A 22782-nucleotide genomic window follows, 5' to 3' on the forward strand; every position below is an offset into this window, starting at 1 on the left:
ATCCTTGAACTTTCTGCCACTTTAGATCATATTTCCTGAATCCTGAAGTTGTGAAATCTCTCCTCTTGGCAACATCTAGCTGTACAGACCACATTCAGTCCTCAAATATACACTATAACTCTCAGGCATTTTTAAGGGGAGCTGTTCATATGCACAACAGAAATGACTGTGGACTTCAACAGAATAGTCAAATTGCATATTTTGCTCTTTGTGGGCATTATAGTTTTAATGGTTTTGTGCCTAATGATCATTCCCTAGAAACATTTGCCCTGGAAACTCTCCCCTTTACAGGGTAATTTTTTTCTATTTCCATTCCCAAAAGTGGGATATAAGCAGAAAAATCCAAAATGCACTAACAGATTCCTCTGCTCAAAGACAGTATTTCATTATACACAGAGCTTTAGGCCTGGATGGTCAAATGATTCACAGTACACCCATACTTCTGAAATAGGCAAGTCCTATCATTTTCAGAAGACATCTTGTCTTCTTTTCTCTGTGAATTTCTTATCTGATATAGTGATATTAAAGCTACAAAGCACATGTGCTTTGTGATTTAACCTATGCTTGCCAAATTAATTTCTCCACTATTTCTTGACATTTCTGATGCCACCAGCAGTCAGAATTTATAACCTCATTTATATCACTAATCAAACCACCCATATGATTCTTCCTCAGCCTGCTTAGTCCGACCTGCATTAAGAAGTATTAAGTCATAGGGTAGGTCACTGCAAAGGAGGGGTGGCTAGAGGTGATGGTGGCATCTCAAGTGGTGAGCTCCCCTAATCTCCACATTTACAGCTACAGTTCTACCTTCCTTGAAAAGGACTTCTGCCCTCATGAGTAACCACTACCGGACTTACATTTAGTGAGTCCAGAAGTCATCTATTCCCTCTACTCCCACTTTAGCAAGGAAGTTTTACTAAATCCTATTTCAGATTTCTCTCGGGATTTCAGAATACTTGACCCATTAAATTAGGCAAGGTCTTCAGGTCCATGTTTTCCCAAAGCCTATCTCCTCATTTGCCTTAGGCTGCAGGAAGGCTCTGACTGAACTAATTTAAAGTACAGAGGTAATTAAAACCTCTCAGATCACACAAGGGGTAAACGATCTCTGAAAAAGGCTGATATGATTGTAAGTATGCTTACTCTTCACACAGTTATGTCAAAATTATCTAGATTAATAAATTGAAACCACTGTAGCTATTTAAAATTCAAAGTACCCAAGGTCACTTGGAGATAATCACAAGAAGCCACATGCAGGCTCTGAGCAGCTGAGAGACCTCAGGGGCAACAGACTGTGAAAGGAGGCACCTGTGGGCAGAAAAAGCCCCTAACCTAAACCTTAGCCCCATACATCACCATCACTGTCTACACAGCTATTCTGCTGCCTGAGACATGCACTTTTCCTTTTAATTTTTTGGGGTATTTTTGTTTTGTTTTGCTTTGTTTTGTTGTTGTTGGGTTTTTGTTTGGTTGGTCGTTGTTGCTGGGGTTTTTTGCCTTTGTATTCTTTCTAGTACCTTTGACTTTCTAATGAACTGTAACAGATGGTGAGCAATAGTTTCTCTCTCCTAGTCAAAAATTTCTAAGTATTAAATTTTTTTTAAACAAAGCCTTTGCTTTTTTAATCCTGTGAAATCACTGGAACACATTTTGATGGCAGCAGAATGTGTGATACATTCAAGAAGGCAGATATCAATTAATATCCTCTGCAGTCAGAACTGCAATTATTTACAACATTACAGAGAAAAGTAATGGAATGCACCTTTTGTTTTTTAACCCCCATGAGTAACAGAAGAATAGTGTTGAAAAAATTTGGACTTAACCAAGAAAACATGCAGAGGATATCTTTCTTTATATCCACTCGTTACAAATGCCAATTTGATTGTAAAATGTGTTACAATGCTTCTGTGCAAATAGAAAGTAGACTTAAAGCAGACTTAGAGATTCAACTATTAAAACTCTCACTAGGTTCTGCATACCAGATGTCAGCATATGCTACCTCACTGTTGATTTGATAAAGTATACTCTTCCAGGTCATCAGAAGCAGTACAATGCTTCAATACATCCAGTCCTCTGCAGTGACCAGTAACAATCTTCTGCATAGCCTAAACATGGAGATCATCTACAATACAAAAAGTCAGTAACGAAAAATCTGCACTACATTTGCTGCGTTATTTGGCTTTATGTGTTGTAGGTTAAAGCCATTTACTTTAAAATACACGTGAAATTACTGCTGCAGACTTCTGTTCTTCCCAACTGGTTCAAGCTACTCTGGAAGGCCAGCTCACTTCAATGTACACAAAGCTCTGGCTGTATTTTAACTTGAGAAAACACAATTGGAGGTCAAATGTAAGAGCAAGCACAGGCAGCATTCCACACAGCAGCAGTGCTCAAAGTGCAGATAAAAGAGGGGGTGTTTCTTCCTGCTTAAAGAGAAATGTAAAGATAAATGCTTTATTGTAAGAGACAGATATTCCAGTCATAGGAGGCATGTCTAGAAACAGAGATTTCAAATGGGCATAAAGAGGTTTAAAGAAAGCAGAGGAATTATTAAGACCAAGCTGTAAGAACTGAAAAAAACCAAACTAGGAACCTTCCAAAAAGAGAGGAAATCAGCTTATTAGTTTCAGTGTTAGGATGAAGAGAGGAAAAAAACCTAGAGTGGACACTGCAGTAAGAGCTCTCCAAGCCATTTCCACATCAGACATTTACATCATCTGATACACCTACCTGTGCCAAATCTTAGCATCCACTGCCTAATAACTAACATGCTCATGGATTTCAGTGTTTCTTCTGATATTTCTGACTCAACAATCTATAAAACGTATGGCTGCCTTTGCATTCAGCACATGTATATTCTGACCATCTAAATAAATTCTGCTGGTTTTACTCTCCCATTAATTAAGGCAGAGAGTGAAAATCTTACTCTTTTAAAGGACACTAAACTAATATTGCCCACCAATATTGATCCATTATTCTATTCTAACAAGAAATAATGGAAAGTTAAGGAAAGAACAGTTGTGCAGAGCTTTTATTTGGAAGTTCTTACATTATTCTGTAGAGTTTAGCCTAGCAGCATACTTTAGTTCTGGAATATTCATAAATATATGAAACAGATGTACTAACCAACCCATAGTTTATATGGACACATATAAAAAAAAAAGCAGGGAAGGAAAACAGATCCAAAACATCTCAGCAGGGATTCAAATAACCTTTTTCAGATACTTCTCATTTGACTAAGGCCATCTTACAACACCTGCAATTTCTCCCAAATTCTTAACCCAGACCAGACAACATTGCATTCTTCTTTCCCAAGTGAATCAATGATTGATTTTCCCTGTGTTTCTATAGGGCTGTCACTGATTGACAAAGTAAGTCCATAGGAGAAGAAATATTTCTAAATAAATACTAAAGCTTTGTGTCAGATGGTTCTGGGTTGTTTCAAAGAGTATTTATCAGTTACAAAGGAAACCTAAAAATGTATGTATATAAAAAAATCAAACTTTGCTTTAGTACTATTAAGCAATTATTAAAAAAAATACTGAATTAAAAAATTATAAAAAACAAAGAAATTACATTTTGATAATTTTTGAACTGCCTTATATAATATAATGTATTGACAGAGTTCTCAGTCCTAAGAGATATGAGCCAGGTAAAGAGTGAAGACAGAATCCTCAGTTTTAGGGAAGCAAACTTTCAGCTCTTCAAGAAGCTCATCAATAGGACCCCCCCTGAGAAAATGCCCTTGTGGACAAGGGAGCAGAACAGAGCTGACAGAACTTTAAGGACATAAAGGGCAAAAGCTCCTGAATCCCAGGCATAAGAAATCAGGAGAAGAAGGCAATGACAGAGTCAATCTACTGATAAAACTAAGGGGCAAGATGAAAACATACAGGTAGTGCATTTCACAATGTGGAAGTGCAAACAGGTATTCTGGGAAGAGTATAGGGATGCAGTCCAAGGCACGTATCAAGGTATGGCTGGAGCTGAGCATCTCTTGGGAAAGGACACAAAAAGTAACAAGGGCTTTACATCCAGGATAGAAAGGTCAGGGGAATGGAGTTCTCCCACAACAGAGGTGACTGACAAACTGGTAAGAAAGAATGAGGAAAAAGCTGAGGTATTCAACAACTTTTTGCCTCAGTCTTCTTCTTCTGACAGTCTCTTTTCTCACACCTCTTGAGTGGATGGACCACAAAAAAGATAGCAACTGTAAGAGAAGATCAGGTTCATGACCACCTGAGGAATTTACATAAACCTTCAAGACCTGAACTGATAGTGTTGCCAATTTGTTCTCCATGATACTTAAAAAGTCATGGCAGTCAGGGCAAGTCCCAGGCGACTGGAAAAGTGAAACATGGTACCCATCTTCAAGAAAGGTAGGAAGGATGACCCTGAGAACTACTGACCTGTCAGCCTCACCTCTGTGCCTGGAAGGATGATGGAACAGATCCTGCAAGAGTCTGTGCTAAGGCACATGGAGGACAGGCCTCCACGGGACAGCCCGCATGGCTGCAGGAAGGGCAAGTCCCATCTCATCAGCCCAAAGGCCTTCTAAAACAAAGTGACTGCATGTGGACAAGGGAAAGGTTACAGATGTTCTCTATCCAGACTTCTGTAAAGCCTTTGACACAGTCCCCCAAAACATCCTTCTCTCCAAATTGGAGGGATGGATTTCACAGGCGGGCCGCTCACAGCACAGTGAATTTGCTGTATGGTCACATTCAGAGAACCAGTCAATCCCTCAAAATCTGGACATAGATCAGTGATCAGCAGTGTCCCTTGGGGTCTGTATGGGGACCAGCACTGATTAATATCTTCACCAATGGCAGAGTGGGACCAAGTGCACCCTTGGCAAATTTGCAGACAACACCCAGCTGAGTGGTGCAGCTGACATGCCTGAGGGACAGGATCTCATCCAGAAGGACCTGAACAAGCTCTGGGAGACAGCCCAGAGGAATCTCACAAGGTTCAATGAGACCAAGTGCAGGGTACTGCAGCTGGGTCAGAGCAGGCCTGGTACCAGCACAGGCTGGGCATGAACAGATCCCAGCAGCCCTGCCCAGAAGGAATTGGGGGTGCTGGTGGCTGAGAGGCTGGACATGCCCCAGCCACGGGCACTGCCAGCCCAGAGAGCCACACGTGTCCTGGGCTGCATCCAGAGCAGTAATTGTTTCCTACATTTTATGTATCTCATGCTCCTTTGAAAGGCTGGGGCTTTAGGAGCAATCCTGTTCTTAAACTTAATCAGAACCATATGGAGGTCAGTGTGATGGCCCATCCAACTGAAGCAGAACTGGAAAATGTATTAAAAGTTAACTAAGAAATTACTTCATACGTAACCTACAGAGTTTAAAAAGCCATTTTAATGTTGGAGTCTTGGTATTGTTGAAAACAACAATGTCAATTAAATGATTCACACTACCTTCAATATTTCTACAAATCAGATTTCTGAAGTTTGCAACTACAAAGAAACAAAAGGTGTAACATGCAAACAACCTCACACAAGTGAAAAAAATAGAAAGTAAGACAAAACCTCTATTTCTATACCTTTCCTCCTGTTGCCTATTTCTGATGGGGAGACTACGGAAGAGCCAAACCCCGTACTTTCGTTTACATTAAGTGTTGTAATCTCTATTCCATAATGTAAATCTGGACTTTGTACAATTTTGCTTTAAACACTATTGAAATTACAGAGGCAGTAATAGCTAACATTAGTAAAGAGCAAAGAATGGCAACCACAAGCAAGAATGATTCAACAATTTAAACCCTCACAGGTATTTAGCAGACACGACACCACCGCATATCATTTAATGTGTATTATGTTATTTAAAAATGAAGTAATGTATATAAGCAGGAGACAAGTCTACTTAGTAATTAATAGGTAATTCTTAATAGTCATACACAATTAATAGGTAATGCTTAATAGGCGTGCACAATTAATAGGTAGTGCTTAATAGGTGTACACCATTTTGAATGAAAACCACAATCAATTGTCAGCATCCACAAAACAAGCAGGCAGCTAGTGCTTGGTTTACTTGGACCTTTTTTAGCTTTTTGTGTGAATTTTGCATATGTGAAAGGGAATTAAATAGCATTTACTAGTGCCAGACACAATATGAGCAAACATTAGACACAGCATCAATATACAGCTTGTATATGCATCTCACTTTTGACCTCCAACATTCTTGCTGAAAGTCTAGATCACAGAACAGGACTTCAGAGCCCTTTGTCTGAGTGATTTAAGCTCATGGTTCTGAGTCACAGTAAACAGACACCCCTGTCAATAATACTGATAAAGGATCACATTTGGGGAAAATTTCTCCCTTGTGATCTTCACAGCATAAATAATGCTTACTCTGTACAAGTTCCAAGTGCAGAACTCCCACTGAGGTTTCATTAAAAAAAAAAAAAGAGTACAGAATACACAACAGAGATCTACACTGTGGATAGAAGACTTGCAGCATGAATTGGAGAATAACTTTGCCCTTAATTTGAACTCATGTTGTTCCCTTGTTCCCCACATTGCATCTGAAAGATCCATGTGTAGCTGTGATTTCTGGTCATGCTGCAAATATGAATGAAGAACAATTGCACCCCCTCTGATGACTCATATGAAACATGTATTTCCAACAAAATGAACCAAAATCATTTGGTAAGACCAGCTGATGAAGGAACATCAGTTTTATACTTCACTGTGCTGATGTTTACTCACAGTGGGAAGAATAACCTTGAACATTCAATTTTCATTGGCAGAAATGCCACTTTTTCTTCAAGAGTGCTGACACATTATTGTATTTTCAGTGCTTGATACAGATTTATTTGCATATGTGTGATGGAAGCACTACTGAGAGCTGTTCAATTAGAGGGACAATAAAAAGCTACACCTTCTAATATAAAATTCTGTTAATGTAATTCTTATTGTACTTTAAATACAACCATACGGGTTTTATTTTCCATCAAGGATACATAATACCTTTCCTGCATCAGAGCACCATTTACTGAACAACTTAGCTGAGCATTTACAGAGAAACTTTTATCGAGCTGTGATCGTATAAATCAACCTCTATGGTTTTTTGCAACTCACCAAAACTGCCTCCTTATTCTCCTGACTTTACCAAAACTGGAGGGGAAAAAAAAATTGATCTCATGGGAAAAGAAATTGATGTACACAAGCTTCCACTACTTACAGATTTAGCCCTACAAAAGGACAATTTTTTCGATCCCATTGAATTTTTTTTTTTATTTTTTGCTTCTTAGTACTTAGAAATACTTAGTGCTTCTTAGTTTTCATGATAACAGCAATCCTAGCACAGTCAGCTTCAGTCAAGTGCTTTCATTGTGAGCAGTCTCAGTAATTAAACAGGTCTCAGTAGCTACAGACCCTGTTGTGTCAAGGTCTACACCAGCACACACCATCACTAGACATGACAGAAACACAGAAGGAAATTTTAATCCAAAACCAAGAGGAATAACCTGACAAACTGTCTGCAGTTTGTCTGCAGTTTCATATGTCTGCAGTGAGCAAGTCAGACAAGACACTGTCAGGAAACCTGTGGATTTGTCCCACTGACAGGAGAAGTGACCACTTTTTGGGTGTAGAAAAATTCTGACAAAAAGACTAAAGACTTCACAAACACTATTATGGAGAACAAAACTAGTATAGTTTAGTTTAATAGTAATCATTTAAGGCAACCGCTTGGGAGCTGTGGGAAATTATTAAAAATTATTGTTAATACACAATACGAGCAGTTTTCATCATTCATCTCATTCTGAAGAAGAAATTACTAGCATAGCAATTAACATGCTTAAGTCAAAGTTTTATGCAAAACTGGGCTGTTTGCAAAATTCTGGGCAAAATTCACTTCCAAGTTTCATTTACAAATGAACTTCACTTCAAGCACTGGCATCTGCTAAAAACAGGAAGAAAAATTCAAGATTGAATTTATGATGGATTTTTTAACCATGAAGACAAAAAAGAAGCTAATATCTCTGATATGAAGTTCCTCTTTGTTCAGGAACTTGGCTTTGGAGTGTTAGGTTTTGCATGGAAAAATCTGGGAGGGTGGGGAGGGATTAATGCTAGATGGAATGGAAGATAAACAAACATTTCCTACAAAACATACTGGGTTTTCAAAGGATTTTAAAAGGGGAGGGGCGGAGGGAGTCAATATATTGTCTGTCAACATCTTTCAGTATTGATTTTAAATCCATTCCCACCATAATATTTCCACCTTTGATAACATATTCTCAAAAATGTAGTCTCATTATTATTATCTTCATCATATGACAGAGAATGTGTTTTTTAATTTCTAAATTATCACTCATACTTTAAAATGGAAAAAGCCTGAAAACAAAAATAGAAGTCGGCACTGGAGTACAAAACACCAATCAATGCACCTTTCACTGTCACTGACATGTAACAATTCTAACTGATGCAAATACAGGGAACTGTCAGAACCTTTTCCTCTATAAAAATAAGAGTAAATAAACAAGAAACAAAAACAACAAAAAAAAAATGGAGTAGATTAACTCAAATAACTAGTGCGTTGAAGGTGCTTGCAGCTAAGGCGCCTGTGCTTTTTTCCACTTAGGAAGGAGTAGATGCTGAGGCAATAGATGGCTAGGCATGTTACTCACTGAAAACACACCAGACCTCTCAGAAACCTCTGAAAGAACAATTAAAACAAATCTTCAGATCTGCAATGAAAAAATCTGGGAGTACAACCTTCAAATTAGCACCTCAGACATCACAGACACAGAGTAACTACTCCAGTCAATTGACTTGGCCAATCTGCAATTAGTAGGCTCTCTGAAGTCCCTTATAAGCAAAAGTGAAGGAACAGAGATATCAAGAAGATAAGAAAACTCCCTTAAGGAATCCGTGAAAGTCAGATTCTTGCCTTAAAGAAGGCATTGGAAAAAGAAAATCCCAGTATTTCATTAGCCAAAAGCCACAATATGTGGGCTGGAATGAAAGGGAAAAAAAAAAAAAGAAAGGAAAAAAAGGGTAATATGAAATTTTATGGGGAAAAAAAACCTAGGGTTATGATAGAGACTGTATAAACATCAGTAAGTATGTCCAAAAGAATCTGTGCTCTTATTAATCATAATTCTACAATGATAAAAATACCATCTTTTGGAGTGAAAACAGTCATCACTGTCACATGCTCCATTATGGAAAGGATTTATGTGGTTTCCTCTTAGCAATGTAAACCAAGGCTTGAAAGGTTCCACGTGTTTTGCTTTTCAAAGCCCTCTTATGGCAACTACCAGCCATTACAGTGCTAATCCACATTCAAAAACAGCAAGAAATACTGGAAGAAATGAGTGTTGCTCCACAGTGTTTCAGCATAACTAAGAGCTGAAAGTTTGATAAAGCAAAGAATAGCAGCTTTAATACAGAACTGAAACTATGGGTCATATTCCTTTGCTTTAATGTTGGCATGTTCACACCAAAATTTCTAGTCATACCTTGCAGAAACTATAATGAATTGTATTCACAGCAAATCCCTACTTCTTACCTCAAATCACAGTTCTATATTTGATGCAAAATTTGGACTCAAAGCCCATGTTAATAGTTCTGAGCCAAATTTGTAGCATTTTAATGCTTTTTATGACCTTTATTTTAAATCGAGGCTCTCTTCAAGGACATTGGTAGTTACAGTCTCCTGTAATTGCTAAAAGGAAAAATACACCCTATCTCATTATTTTTTATTTCAAGTGAACAAAAGGCCATGCGCACCCAATCCTGCTGCATTCATTTTTCATCTGTTTTGTTTAAACAAGCAATTACTTTATTTTCATAAATTATCTCATTAGCACAGTTACTTGTATCTGCAGTGTAAAAAATGCTCCATAAAAGAAAATTCTACTTCATATCAAACCAGTCAAGACTTTTCAAGCTACTACTTGATACACAAATATACCACCACATGCCATTGAACCTGCTCAACTTTTTCTTATTTACTTGTAGAAATTGCCTTTCTGTTGAAAAAGACACCTCAAAAACAGGGTTGATTTACAGGACATACTGATGGAGTCAGACTTTGCTAATAACCACACATAATGAAATTACATTTTTATCCTGCTATCTCCATCAGGCCACTTTAAAGAGCAACTAAAGTTCTTCTACACAGTTCACAAGACTGTTTCAAAATGTGCAGTATTTCCTTTTGTCAGCTGGCATGTTTTCAGGGCAATTCCTCTTGAGCCATAACAAACAGGAAGAAATATGAAAGAATATAATAATTAAAAAAAATCTACCACAAGATCAAATATTACATTGTATTTTATGGTTTTTTTTAATATGTACCCAGTCTACTGTTTGAGGTCAACACCTCACAGAGAGGTAGTCAGAAGACTATGTTTGTTGCAATGCTACTTGCCATAATACAAAATACAAAATGACCATCTGTAAATTATTCTTTGGGCAGGACTTTTAAAGCATGGAGAGATACAAACATGGAAGTGTGAATTTTGGCCTCAACTAAAAAGGAAATAGTAATGAATCTAGTAAAATGTACCATAAAAGTAGGGCCTTCTTTTTCCTCTACAGACTTTCAACAACACCTTTATCAAAGCACACAGCTAACCAAATAGAGAGTGCATTTCTCTTAGAATGGTCTGGGTTTGAAAGGACCTCTAAAAGTCATCTAGCCAAACCCCCCTACAACGAGCAGACTTCTTCAACTAGATCAGCTTATTTGGTGCCCCATCCAGCCTGACCTTGAATGTTTCCAGGTATCCACAACCTCTCTGTGCAACCTGCTGCAGTGTTTCACCAACCTCATTATGAAAAATGTCTTCCTTATATCTAGTCAGAATCTGTTCTACTTCAGTGTAAAATCATCACCCTTTGTCCTATCACAACAGTTCTTGTTAAAAACTCTGTTCTCAAATTTTTTATAAGTCTACTTTAAGTACTTAAAGCCTGCAGTAAGGTGTCTTCAGAGCCTTCTCTTCTCCTGGAGAACTCCAACTCTCTGTCCTAATAGCAAAGGTGCTTCATCCCTCTGATCTCTCTGTGGCCTCCTCTGGACTCCCTCCAGCAGGTCCCTGTCCTTGCTGTGCTGTGCCCCCAGAGCTGATGCAGCCCTGCAGGTGGGGTCTCAGCAGAGCAGAGCAGAGGGGCAGAATCCCCTCCCTGCCCTGCTGCCCACCCTGCTCTGGATGCAGCCCAGAACACGTGTGGCTCTCTGGGCTGGCAGTGCCCGTGGCTGGGGCATGTCCAGCCTCTCAGCCAACCCCAAATTCCTCGGAGCAAGTATGATGATTCTGTGTCTTTAACAGTGTTCATTAAACTTATGGATAAACTTTATCATTCCCTAGATTCTCCCTTGCAGACTTCATTGAATTCCTTAAATTGGTTCTTAATCCCACAAACTGGGAAGAACTTTCTTGGAGAGAGTTCTTGATAATAAAGAAAAGTGTGTGTGCCCTGCTGTGTCCCACTAAGCTAAAAAAGGGTCTCCCAATGCCAGAACAGCACCTGGGGCAGGAAGAGGCACTTTTCCAAGCAGACATGTCCTCAAGACCTGAAGGTACCTCATACTATAATCATAGGCTCATATTATAGCTACCAGTGCACAGCAAGACTCCCAATTCCAAAGGACCTGGAAGCTGTGCAGGGAGATCTGACACAGCAGAGCTCACTGCAAGAGCTGCTCAACTGTAGACCCTCGCATGTCTCTTTTCAACCATATTCTAATGTCTGTTCTGAAACACACCACCTGAAAAAGCACTAACAAAATATAGAGAAACCAAATAATTTGACAAGATTTTTCCTTTTTCTGGTCTTTTAAAAATGTTTTATGGTTTTAACACTTGGTTTTTGAAACTGAGTTCTTTTTGCATGCAATGTTTTATGCCTGTAAAGAATAACTGTGTGAAGTAAAGAGAGAACACTGAAAAGACCCAAATCACTGGCCCCTGTGGTGCTTGATTTAAGTCCAATTTCCATGCATTTTGATCATATTAAATTTAACTCCTGGAAGTTTAAACTGTCAATTAACTCAAAATAAGTCCCATTAGATACAGTAGGCACTTGATTCTCCTGATTGTTTGACTGTTGTTAAAATATACCTGAAACTGATTGCAAAATAATCACTGTTGAAAAACAGGGTACACTGTCACAATTCAGAAAAAAGAAATGCTTAATAAATGAAAAAAACAAATTCGTTTCTTTTTAATTCACTCACACCTTGTAATTCTAGCTCAGATGTCTTTAAGTTTTTAGTTTTATTCCACAACGTACTGAATAAACATTTCTGAAATAACTCTTCCGAGTCTCAGCAAAGACTGGATTTTTTCCATATGGAATAAATACTGGTATAGTTTTCCATATGTCTTTGCTCATTTTCAGTTCCAAATATAAAAACATTGCAAACAGAAATAGGCGTAGATGAGTTATCAAATCTTGCTGGAGCAAAATCTGGTCACAAATATAACATCATAAGGCAAACAGGTTTGGACTCAAAATTAAACTCCAAGATCCTGAGTGCTATAGGAAGCAGTTGCTAAACTCAAAACACATAAGTGCATTTTCATCAAACTTTGGTTGGTTCTATTTTTTGTTTTGCTTGTCTGTTTGTTTCAGTTGTTTTTGTAGTATTTGAAGTGTTCACAGAAAATTAATTTGCCATTATGACAGCCCTAATATGTAAAGTGTGGACAAAAGAACAACTGTATGCATTGAAAGGCTACTTCCCATTTCCAACCAAACAAGAGTGAATATGTTCCTGAAACCCAGCCAAGCAGCTGTATTTCAAAAAAGTTCTGTTTCATTCTTAATTTGGAAACAAAGGAGACTGCTTTGCAATGTATTATTTACATTACTCTAATAACCTAGAAACCAGATCATGTGCCTGTACATACAAAAACTTAGATTGTAATTTGGCTGACTAGACTGCTCATCACATTTTCAACTGTTTTATTAACAGACCTTTGTTTCATGGGACTAAGATGCCAGTGAAATACTTCAAAAACGACAAAAACTACACGACACCTTAAAGTGAGGGGAAAAAACAGTTTTGGCTTCAAACTGCTTGCTGTCTGGCTGTTTGTGCTTCATGAAACACGTGGCAATACAGACAGGACAGACTGCTTCAGAAGAAATAGACAGCTCTCAGTAAGGATTTAATTCTGACAGATCCTCAGTAACCACAGTGTCAAGTAGGATGCTTCTAACTCCACTGCACTCCTCAGATTTTATAAAGGTATTTTTACACCACCAGGAGCATCCCCCATGCGCACAGACACTACTTCGGAATTGTTTTTGTCAAGCTTGAGAAAGCCCTAAGAGAAGGGAGAGAATCTGCTGTTTCATGTAAACTCCTGCTCAACTTTCATCACTCTGATGTCATTAGAAGATATCCATAGGAAAGACAGAGGGGCCAGATCTCTCTGTAATCAGCTTGTTAGCAAAGTTATTACTGAAAGAATACTTGAAGGAACTTACCAGTAGAGAAAACAAAAACTGTGTTGTCCCAAAGACCGTATGCTTTCAGAGCATCAGTAAGATTTCCTACCGCTTCGTCCATAAGAGTCACCATTCCTGCATAATGGCGCCTTTTCACATCTTTTATGGAAAAATATGGTTTCAAGTATTCTTCAGGGACCTCGAGAGGTTCATGCACAGACTGAAAGGCGAGATAGAGAAAGAGGGGCTGGGGTGGAAGGGATAAAATGGAAATTAGTTGAACATAAAGTACTAAGTGCAAAAGTTACTGCAGCAAAAGCAGACATCTTTCATCAACTGTGCAGGTAGTGCCTTTTGATTTCTTCTACAACTTCTACATCTTCCATTCTTTGCACATAAACTAAGAAAGCTTTGAAAAATTACTTTTGGAAAGCTGTGGAAAAACATCAGGTCTGTCTTTTCTTCATAACATAATTGTTAACAATTTCTTTCTATTAAACTTCTCAACTTAAGCTTCCCTTCTCTGTTTAGAAGTGCAAACTACTTGCTCAACCATTTCTAAAAATGTATTAATTGTATTAAAATAGAAGAAATGGAGAAAGGTAGCAGGCCAGGACCATGCAGACAAAGCCGATTTTGGCAGCAAGTGAGTTTTACCACTGCTACTTCTCACATTTAGCTCTATGCACCTATTGAATAGCCCTGAACTGCAGCTCAAACACAGCTCTCTCTATTAGTATTTCATCAATGTTTTAGAAACATTCTTTAATGCTGAAGTTTTCTGTACCTTCTCGGTTTTGTGATTTGCTATAAGATCTATAGCTCTTTTTGTGAATAAATTTGTGGAGTACACATTTTTAAATCCAGTTGCAACTTCTTCTCCATCTCGAAAGTCCAGAGCACAGCGCGTCACATTCTTTGCTTTGATGAGGACACAGTGGTCATGAGTATAATAATCCTCACTGCCCAGGAGATAACCTACAACAGGAAAAGATGTCAAATGAGCAGGCCAACACCGTGTCACATAAACACATACATCAGGAGGAGAAAAAAGTCAAACACAAATGTCAAAACATTAGTGGTTTCGAGCTAAAACACTAATTCAACCCTGGACCACCTGCTATGAGACCCCTGACACGTCTAAGTAGTTCCACATTTAATACCTCATAGGCTTTTCATTGCTAATGCCAGCATTAATTTCAAAAGAAATTAAATATTTTGAAAGCAGTTTAATGACCTCTTATTTGTACTTTGATGTCCATGAGCACTAAACTAATGCACTAGGAGCCAAGGCAGTGATCTAGCTGTGAACTAGTCTGATTCTTAGTGGTATGATTTCTATGTTTGTATTTTGATGTAGGCTTCCACTTCTATTGGAAAGTTCGGAATTTTAAAATCCATTTATTCAAAAACATCCAAGCATGAATCATCTGTGTCTGCTGTAATGCAATTTCTGATCCACTGCTGACACCAGCTGGTCACAAAAAGATACTATCACTTAGAGATATCCAAAAGAAATTAAGTAAAAATCCTGCATGTATGGATTTGCTCCTACCTAGGGCTAGCCTGTTAGCCATGGAGTGCCCTTGTGTTTTAGCAGGCACAAAAAAAACTTTTCAAAATCATTTGAATCTCAAAAATTACATTTGAAATGAGATTTTAGATTTCTCCCCCAATATCCTGAAAAAATGGATGAATCTGAAAAAAATACAGTCCTATGTTCCGCAAAAAAAAGATCTTGGGACAAAAATCCAAGACTGAAGAAATTTACTTGAACTTTTTCTTCAGCAGCTGCAGCTAGTAATTTCTGCAAAAACAAATGTACAGAAAAAAATAAAGTGATCTTAAATAAAATATAAATGTCTATGATATTTTTAGGAGAATAAAATGGTTAGTTTTTCAAAAGGTGAAGTGATTTTATAGGCAGATTGCTTACATCAATGTACTCAGAGGCACATGTTGCATTTTTTCCATTTTGAATGTCCACTGGGCGAGAGTGCATCAAGTGTGCCACGAAATCAAACATCCCTAATCATAATGGATGCCTACTGGAATCACATGAACATTACAGGATATTAAACCACTATATCCTCGGAAAAATAATGTCACATTGGGGCACCCAAAAACAATACACAGAGCCAGCCTATCCTCAGGCTCCTGCATTAAAAGCCTGCTCAGTCCCAGGGTGAGATTTCAAAAGGAACAGCAGCCTATCTACACCCATGCCACCAAGGAGATCCCAAGCTCCTGTGGAGGGATGGGAGAAAGCACAAATGCTTAAGCAATGAGAGCCATTATATCCCAATCCACATATATTAGCTTAATTCAGTTGTGAAACCATGGCCCTGAGCTCCCCAAAGAGTGAAAAGAAGTAAACCACCTAAGGGGACAGTTTTTCCCACCTCATGTTTGGATGAACATAATTTATTAAAGGCACACACAGAGCACAGTCACATTCTTCATTTAAGCTGCAGGTTAGACAAGAGCAACACAGACTTCTGCATTGAAATTTACTATTTTGAAATTCATCATTCAAGGAAAGTGTCTCAAAAACAACCAAGTGGAGATGGACCTCTTTGAGCTCAGTGCTGTGCAGAATGATGCAGAATGAGACATTTGACAGCCCAAGTCATATACCATCCGTGACACTTGTGCAAAACTAATAAATTGATACTGGGACAGGAGCCCAAACCACACTTGGAACAATAAACAATGCATAGCTGTAAGTTGCTTTGCAAGTAATGCACTCACACTTAGACAATCTACTGTTTAGTCTGAGAGCTTCACTTCCTAACTTATGAGTTTTTGGATACTACTTTATAGAGGCTTTCACACCATCTCATCACCAGCTCTGGAAAACCAAAGCTACACAAACTGGCTGTAACCCCCCCTTCCCTATTCCCCTGTGCTGCTGTCGGTAGGAGACAGAGAATTCAGAGCAAAAAGTTAACTCTGGGAAGGAGGGAGGAGTGAGGGAAAATGGAAAGAGAGAAATGCTTTACTTGGAGCTACACAGTAATTCTGATACTTTCTTCAGTAAGTTGTAAAGCTTGAGCATACATTTAAGGCATTATCATTTTTTAAGCAGTGGTACTTTGGAAATACGCATACCCAGATATGGCTTTACTTATAAATCAGCAGTAAATCCGCCGCTGTTACAAGAATGGGACAGTTTCTCATCCTTTTCAACACTGCATTTACTGCCCATACTAAATCAAACTATTACCAAAGTAAGTGTCAAATCCTCTGCGAGTTGGAAGGCATTCTTTTCTGTACATTCCCAAATGCCACTTCCCCACCATGTGAGTAACATATCCCGCCTCTTGAAGTAGCTCTGGGAGGAGTTTCTCATCCAGTGGCAGACAACTGGGCTGGCATGGCCAAATTATCTGGTGTTGTAAACCTGTGTGGATCTTGCAGAGAAAAGAAGTGTGAGATATCCCTTACAATGCAGCCCACATGTTAATTTATAAGCAGGGCAAAAAAGAAGCACAGCTGCATTAGAGATTAGGATTATTTTTAGGGGTTCTTCATTTTACCAGTGTAGCACTGAAGATGATGAGGAAGCTGCAGGTGGAGGGTAGGGGTTGCATGGAGGAAAACAAGAAAATAGCACTGCAAGAGTTAATATCTTCCCAGGCATAAATCAAGCACTTTAATAAGCAATTTAAAAAACAACAAAACAAACACACACAAAGCCTTTTATGCTTTTAGCTAGAAATCTAACAGGCAAGAATTATCATTATGGTCTGTTTGAAGGCTAGGGACATCTCAAGATAGAGTGATTTTAAATGGGATTGAAATGGGCAAAAATGCACATGGCAGGTGAATCTATCAAGCTTTTGCCTGTATCACAGAACAGTCACTGGAGGAAAGGTCGATAAAAGAAAACTATTTTTCTATTACTCTTCTAAATGGCCATTATATATATGTACTTGTATATTTATTTGCATGCTTCAAATGAGTACAAGCACTATAGAAAGCATTTGGGTGGGGAAAGCTTCACACTGACTAGATCTGACATTCAATAGCTCTACTAAAGTTTCCAGTCTTACTAAGTGATGAATTTTGTATTTGTTTACAAAACCATCACTGATAACAATAGTTTGAGTAGTATATCACATCTGATACAAGGAACCTCCTCAGTTAATGATACTATAAACTGTTTTGTCAACTCTGTCTTCTCCACAATCAAAAAGGCACTTCCCTGAACCTAGACCTGCAAACACACATATACAAGTACATATATCTTGTTTATATATTAAACATTTCTAGCAGTCTACGTGCTAGAATCTATGCGTGTGTCAAAGCACAAAGTCTCCAAGATCCCCTGGAGCAGCTAACATCAGATTTTTATGACTTCACTAAGCAAACCAGTGTAGCAAGCTGCAAGATTAACGTTCAAAGCATTGCTTTGAAATTTAGCAACTCTCTGAACTGACTTTTAAAACAAATAAGCCATGAACTTAGGCAAGTGGGTAAGGCCCTTTTCTAAAGGGCCTACTACTTCCTCATTTTCTTTGAACAAGGAGGTTCCAAAAATTAAATTATAGTGTAGATTTTCTATTATACATATAAAACATTTAAAATATTTTAAAATGCTTTATTACAGAAAGCATTAATATACCAAATGCACAAACTAGCAAAGCATTGTAATTTCTTGCACTGTATCTGGAAAATGAGAAAAAGGAGAAGGAGGCAATAATAATATAAAAATATCTATAGCTATCTTAGACCAATACCATTGCTTTTCTTTCAGACAGATTGCAAGGTGACTACCAAAATTTCATCTCCAGATTTAGGTTACTTTCCCAAGTTTCTAAGCAACTGTTATTCGCATATTTGCTGCATAATAACTGCTGCATGGAATGTCTCCTCTATTAAAAAAAAAAAAAAAAAAACAAAGAAAAGAAAAGAAAATTAATTTTCTAATATCATTTTACTCAATTGCAACGTGGTCAACATGAAGATTATTAAATTATCAAGACACATTATGGGTTGAACTTAAATCCAGACTGAACTATAGGTGTTTTCAAAGTTCACTTTGAAGATGTGATGCAGCAGTGGCCACTTTCTTAGCACATTCAGATTATGATATTTTAAAAATATTCACTATGAAAAAAATATTTTAGGTTATTTAATAGAGCAACCTCAAGGGTTGTTAAAGATAATGTAAATTGCTTTTTCCTATTCATCATTATCCATTCTTCGACTTTTCAGGAAAGAGACAAATGTTGCTTGGAAAGAGTGTACCTAGAACAACATTCCTGCAAGAAGAGACGGCGTCCCCTACTACAGGATGACATTTATTTTCTTTCACTCAGAGCAGTTTATTTGGCAATCACTGTGGTTAACATGGATGTGCAGGACTTCTTGAGACAGAGGGGAAGTTCCTGAAACACACTTAACCCTTTGAAAGTTTCTTCCTTCTGTCTATGCTGTGTGTCCTTACTTTCTTTCTCACCCCCCACTCCTCAGGTTTTTGCCAAAACTGCAAAAAGGATAGGAAAGGATAGAATGATATCAGTATTATAAAGCCCAAATCTTACACCTGTACAACTGGGGGGGGGGGGGGGGGAAGATAAAGAAAGGAAAAAAAAAACCTGGGAAAATCAGGATAATCATTATAAAATCACTATGAACTTATTTAGACACCCAGCCTAATGACCACTCTGTGCGCACTCCATCAAGAAGGGCAGAACATCCTGTACCAGATGGAGGTGAATGTATAGCTACTGACGCATTTGGGCGCTGCACTGGAAATATGCAGCAAAAACTGAACAAGTAATGCTCATCTGCTCATTTCTGCATCTCGACCGGGTTATCCAGTGGAAAAATATCAGAGTCAGGCGACTAGGGCAAGGATATTTTCCACGACAGCCTGACGAGCCTGTTAATCCAACCGAAGCATAGTGAGCACCTCGGCTTTTCTGGAACAGAACAATTTGCACCGATTCCATGCTCTAGTTTACTCCCGAGCCCGCAAGGCGAAGTTTGCAGTTTCAGAGCAGCTGTTTCGGCAGCGCAGCGGCGTAGAGACCCCGCAAGCCCCAGCGGCACGGGAGCTGCCAGCAGCGAGCAGGGAGCGCCCGGAGCATGCCGCGGGCAGCGCGGCCGGGCTGCGAGCGCCCGCCCTACCTGGTAGCGGCCCGACAGGAGCTGGCTGCGGGACGGCGTGCACAGCGGCTGCGTGTAGTAGCGCTCCAGCCGCACGCCGCCCGCGCCCAGCGCGTCCAGCCGCGGCGTGCGGATGGCAGAGCCGTGCCAGCCCACGTCGCCCCAGCCCAGGTCGTCAGCCAGCACCAGTACCAGGTGCGGGGCGGACGAGCGCGCCGCCGCCGGCTGCGGTAGGCACAGGGGCAGGCACAGCGGCAGCAGCCGGCTGAAGCACAGGCACAGCAGCCGGCTAAAGCGCGGGCACAGCGCGCCCAGCCGCGCCATCCCCGGCATCCCCGGCATCCGGAACTGGGCCGCGGGGAGCGCCCCGAGCCAGAGCTCCGCCCGCCGGGCGAGCGGCGCGGCCCACGGGGCGGGGCTCGGGCGGGGCCCGGGCAGGGCCGGGAGAGCGGGGCAGGGCCGGGAGAGCGGGGCGGGGCCCGGGCAGGGCCGGGAGAGCGGGGCCGGGTCGGGAGAGCGAGGCGGGGCTCGGGCAGGGCCCGGAGAGCTGTATGGGGCCCAGGCAGGGCCGGGAGAGCTGGGCGGGGCTCGAGCAGGGCTCGGCCGGCGCTGCGGGGGAGCGGGGTTGGCGGCTGCGCGCCTCAAGAGCGGGAGCGGTGCAGCTTTACGCCGATGGCTTTTGGTATTAGCTTAAAAAAGAAATTGTAAAGGTTTTGCCGGTGTTGGCAAGGTCTGCAGCCCGCTGATGCTGGCCGTCCCTTCTAATTTTGTCTTGCTTCAGCTCCGATATTAAACACCCGGTTCAAACCTCGGAGCGTTTCCCATGGGAACCAGGGAACTATGTGCAGGCTTGTATCTCAAGTCATGTGTGTTTCTAATGAAATCAGTGGAACATGATGAGGACAGGACAGACTGCATTCTCGTAGTATTATCTAAACTGTTACTTCTGCCTTCATAGGGGCTCATCCGTCTTTTATACAGCTAGGCTACAGAGCTTATTCTGTGTGCAAGCACAGTAACGCAGGGGCAACACACACACGGCTTTGCTGCCGGCCAATGTGCACGACAGGGAAAAACAAGCTGAAGATGCAGCTGAGGGGAGCGAGGCGGCGATTATTCCTGTTGGAGAAACTCTCCTGTTAGCATCAGCTGCTAGTGCCTACACACACACACACACACGAGAGAGAGACGTGTGTGTCTTCCCTCCCCCTTCAAGCCCCACCCCCCTGCAAAATCATAAGCAGCCCGTGCTTTTTTCTCTCCATTTTGTCATTTCAGATGAGAAGCCTGGATCGAGGTCTGGCTGCAAGATGGTGCTTGTGACTGTTACAGTGTAGGAAGGAAGTGAAGTAATGCAGAAATAGCAGTAATGTCAACGGGGCTCTTTCTTCAAACCATGTAATTGTCTAAAGCAATATTGCAATCTACCTTAGTTATAGCCTTGATGTAAAATTTAAGAGAGTGAAAAGACAGAAATAGCTGTCAGCTCTGGTCAGTTTTATTCATCCAGGGAATATATATAAATTTCAGTGTCCAGTGGAACATCAACCATATATTTCCCATTCAGCTAGAAATGTGTATTCCCAATATAGCCATTTGGTAACAGGCAAAAGAACAGTCCACATTAAAATTTGTTCTTTTTGGTTAGAAAGCCAAATATTGAGTACACCAAGTCTCTATAGGGAGAAAGTTCCTGCTTGTTTTAATGAAGTCTAGTGGATAAGCCTATGAAGCTACAAAGTTGGGTTTTTTAAAATCCCATAGGTTTCCCCGCTGCTTTGAAAACAACAGCTCTGATGAGTCATATCAGCTTTTTTCTGCAATGAAAATGTCCTACAATCTACAGCCAGTACTGGAATGAGAAGCAACAGTACTGTCCTAAACCCAGTTTTCTCCAAAGTAAATTCCAGGACCACTGACAAACTGGTGTGTGACTATGAGCAGTATTGTCTTTCTTGAAATGTGATTCATACTGTTTAAAAGCTGCAAAGTTCTGTTTTCTCTTGTTTCTAGTTCAGATCTCATGACCAGTCTCAAATGTCTCACTGAACTGTTTCTTTTTCTAACTTCTTCCATGTCCTTACTACAGGTAAAGTTTCATTCAAGTGTTAGCACATTCCCACAAAAACCCTTTTTGTTCACTCCAAGTAAGTTCTTTGAAAAACTGCACAGTGCTGGTGAAACCAGAAATTTTGAAACAAAATTCATAATTTCTATTCACCTTTCATATTTTCAAAGTTATCATGGTGCTCAAATGCAGCTGAATTCATATTTCCTTGCAGAGAAACATCAAGAGTTATGTACTCGTTGTCCTATTCCACTAGAACTGGGTAACCTTGTTGCCCGACCATAGTTAGAACATTACATTGAACTGTCTTAAATATACACTGCAGATACTGCACAGTCAGTCTGAATATTGCCGCCTGTCATATTTTCTAGGATTTTTGGGGTTTTATTAATTTCATTATTAGTTGAGGGAATTGGTACCCCAATCAGAAAAAACTATTTCTCTCAGACAGTATTCTCTTGAATCAAAAGAATAAATCCAGGAAATCGCCTATGTTTAGTCTCTTATGTTTCAGTTTGTCTTTTCGGAATTTGGGGCTGAATAATTTGGACATTGCTTTGGGATCAGTGATTAAAGAAGTCATTAGCGTGACACACAAGGTTACAGTAACAGTGTGGATTTATTATGCTGTAAAAAGCATGACCTGGACTCTTTTTGCAGTAGCATATGGAAACTTGGAACAAAAATTCAAATGGTTATAGTAACATCCACTCTGGTGTGCAAAAACTCTGGACATGGGAAAATATAGGAAAACGGGAAACAAAACTGTCTGAGAAAACTGCTTTTTACATATCCTGATTTGAGTATTTCAGAAAATTTCCTAGATGACCATCATTTTTTCACCTCATTGCAGATGTGTCTCCTCTGTTTACCAATGAGGTGAGGTTGAGAAAGACTCTAAAGAAGTCCCTGCCAATCTTTCTACACTGGTATTTCTGTTTGATTGGTCAGAAGCCATCTTAAAACTCAATACTTAAACATTCTTGCTCTTATTCACTTCCTCTTGCTGTGTCTTGGCACAAGTTTAGGCAACATCATATCTCAATCTGTAACGAAAAGAAGTGACAGGAAACTACAATAGCTGCTGAACACTTCCCCCACTGCATTTCTTCAGGTTTATGTACTTTTTTTCTTTTTAATAACTTTAAAGGATTGACTTATGTATGTGAACCTG

The 22782-nt window shown here is 39.8% G+C and overlaps 1 protein-coding gene across 2 annotated transcripts in view; it reads right to left on the bottom strand.

Moving 5' to 3' along the window:
* Positions 1 to 19883, bottom strand: part of ARSB (arylsulfatase B) — a 76295-nt gene extending 56412 nt beyond the window's left edge. For both annotated transcript variants that reach the window (XM_059492623.1, XM_059492622.1), the window contains exons 1-4: positions 19562 to 19883; positions 16650 to 16836; positions 14211 to 14401; positions 13463 to 13670 (exon numbers count right to left, since the gene is read on the bottom strand). In XM_059492623.1, the coding sequence (XP_059348606.1) occupies positions 13463 to 13670; positions 14211 to 14401; positions 16650 to 16836; positions 19562 to 19882 (907 nt within the window). In that variant the 5' untranslated portion in view covers position 19883. The remainder of the gene's footprint in view (positions 1 to 13462; positions 13671 to 14210; positions 14402 to 16649; positions 16837 to 19561) is intronic.
* Between the last annotated feature and the right edge of the window lie 2899 nt (positions 19884 to 22782).

Source organism: Ammospiza nelsoni, chromosome Z (assembly GCF_027579445.1).
Source record: "Ammospiza nelsoni isolate bAmmNel1 chromosome Z, bAmmNel1.pri, whole genome shotgun sequence".
In the NCBI taxonomy this organism is placed as follows: domain Eukaryota; kingdom Metazoa; phylum Chordata; class Aves; order Passeriformes; family Passerellidae; genus Ammospiza; species Ammospiza nelsoni.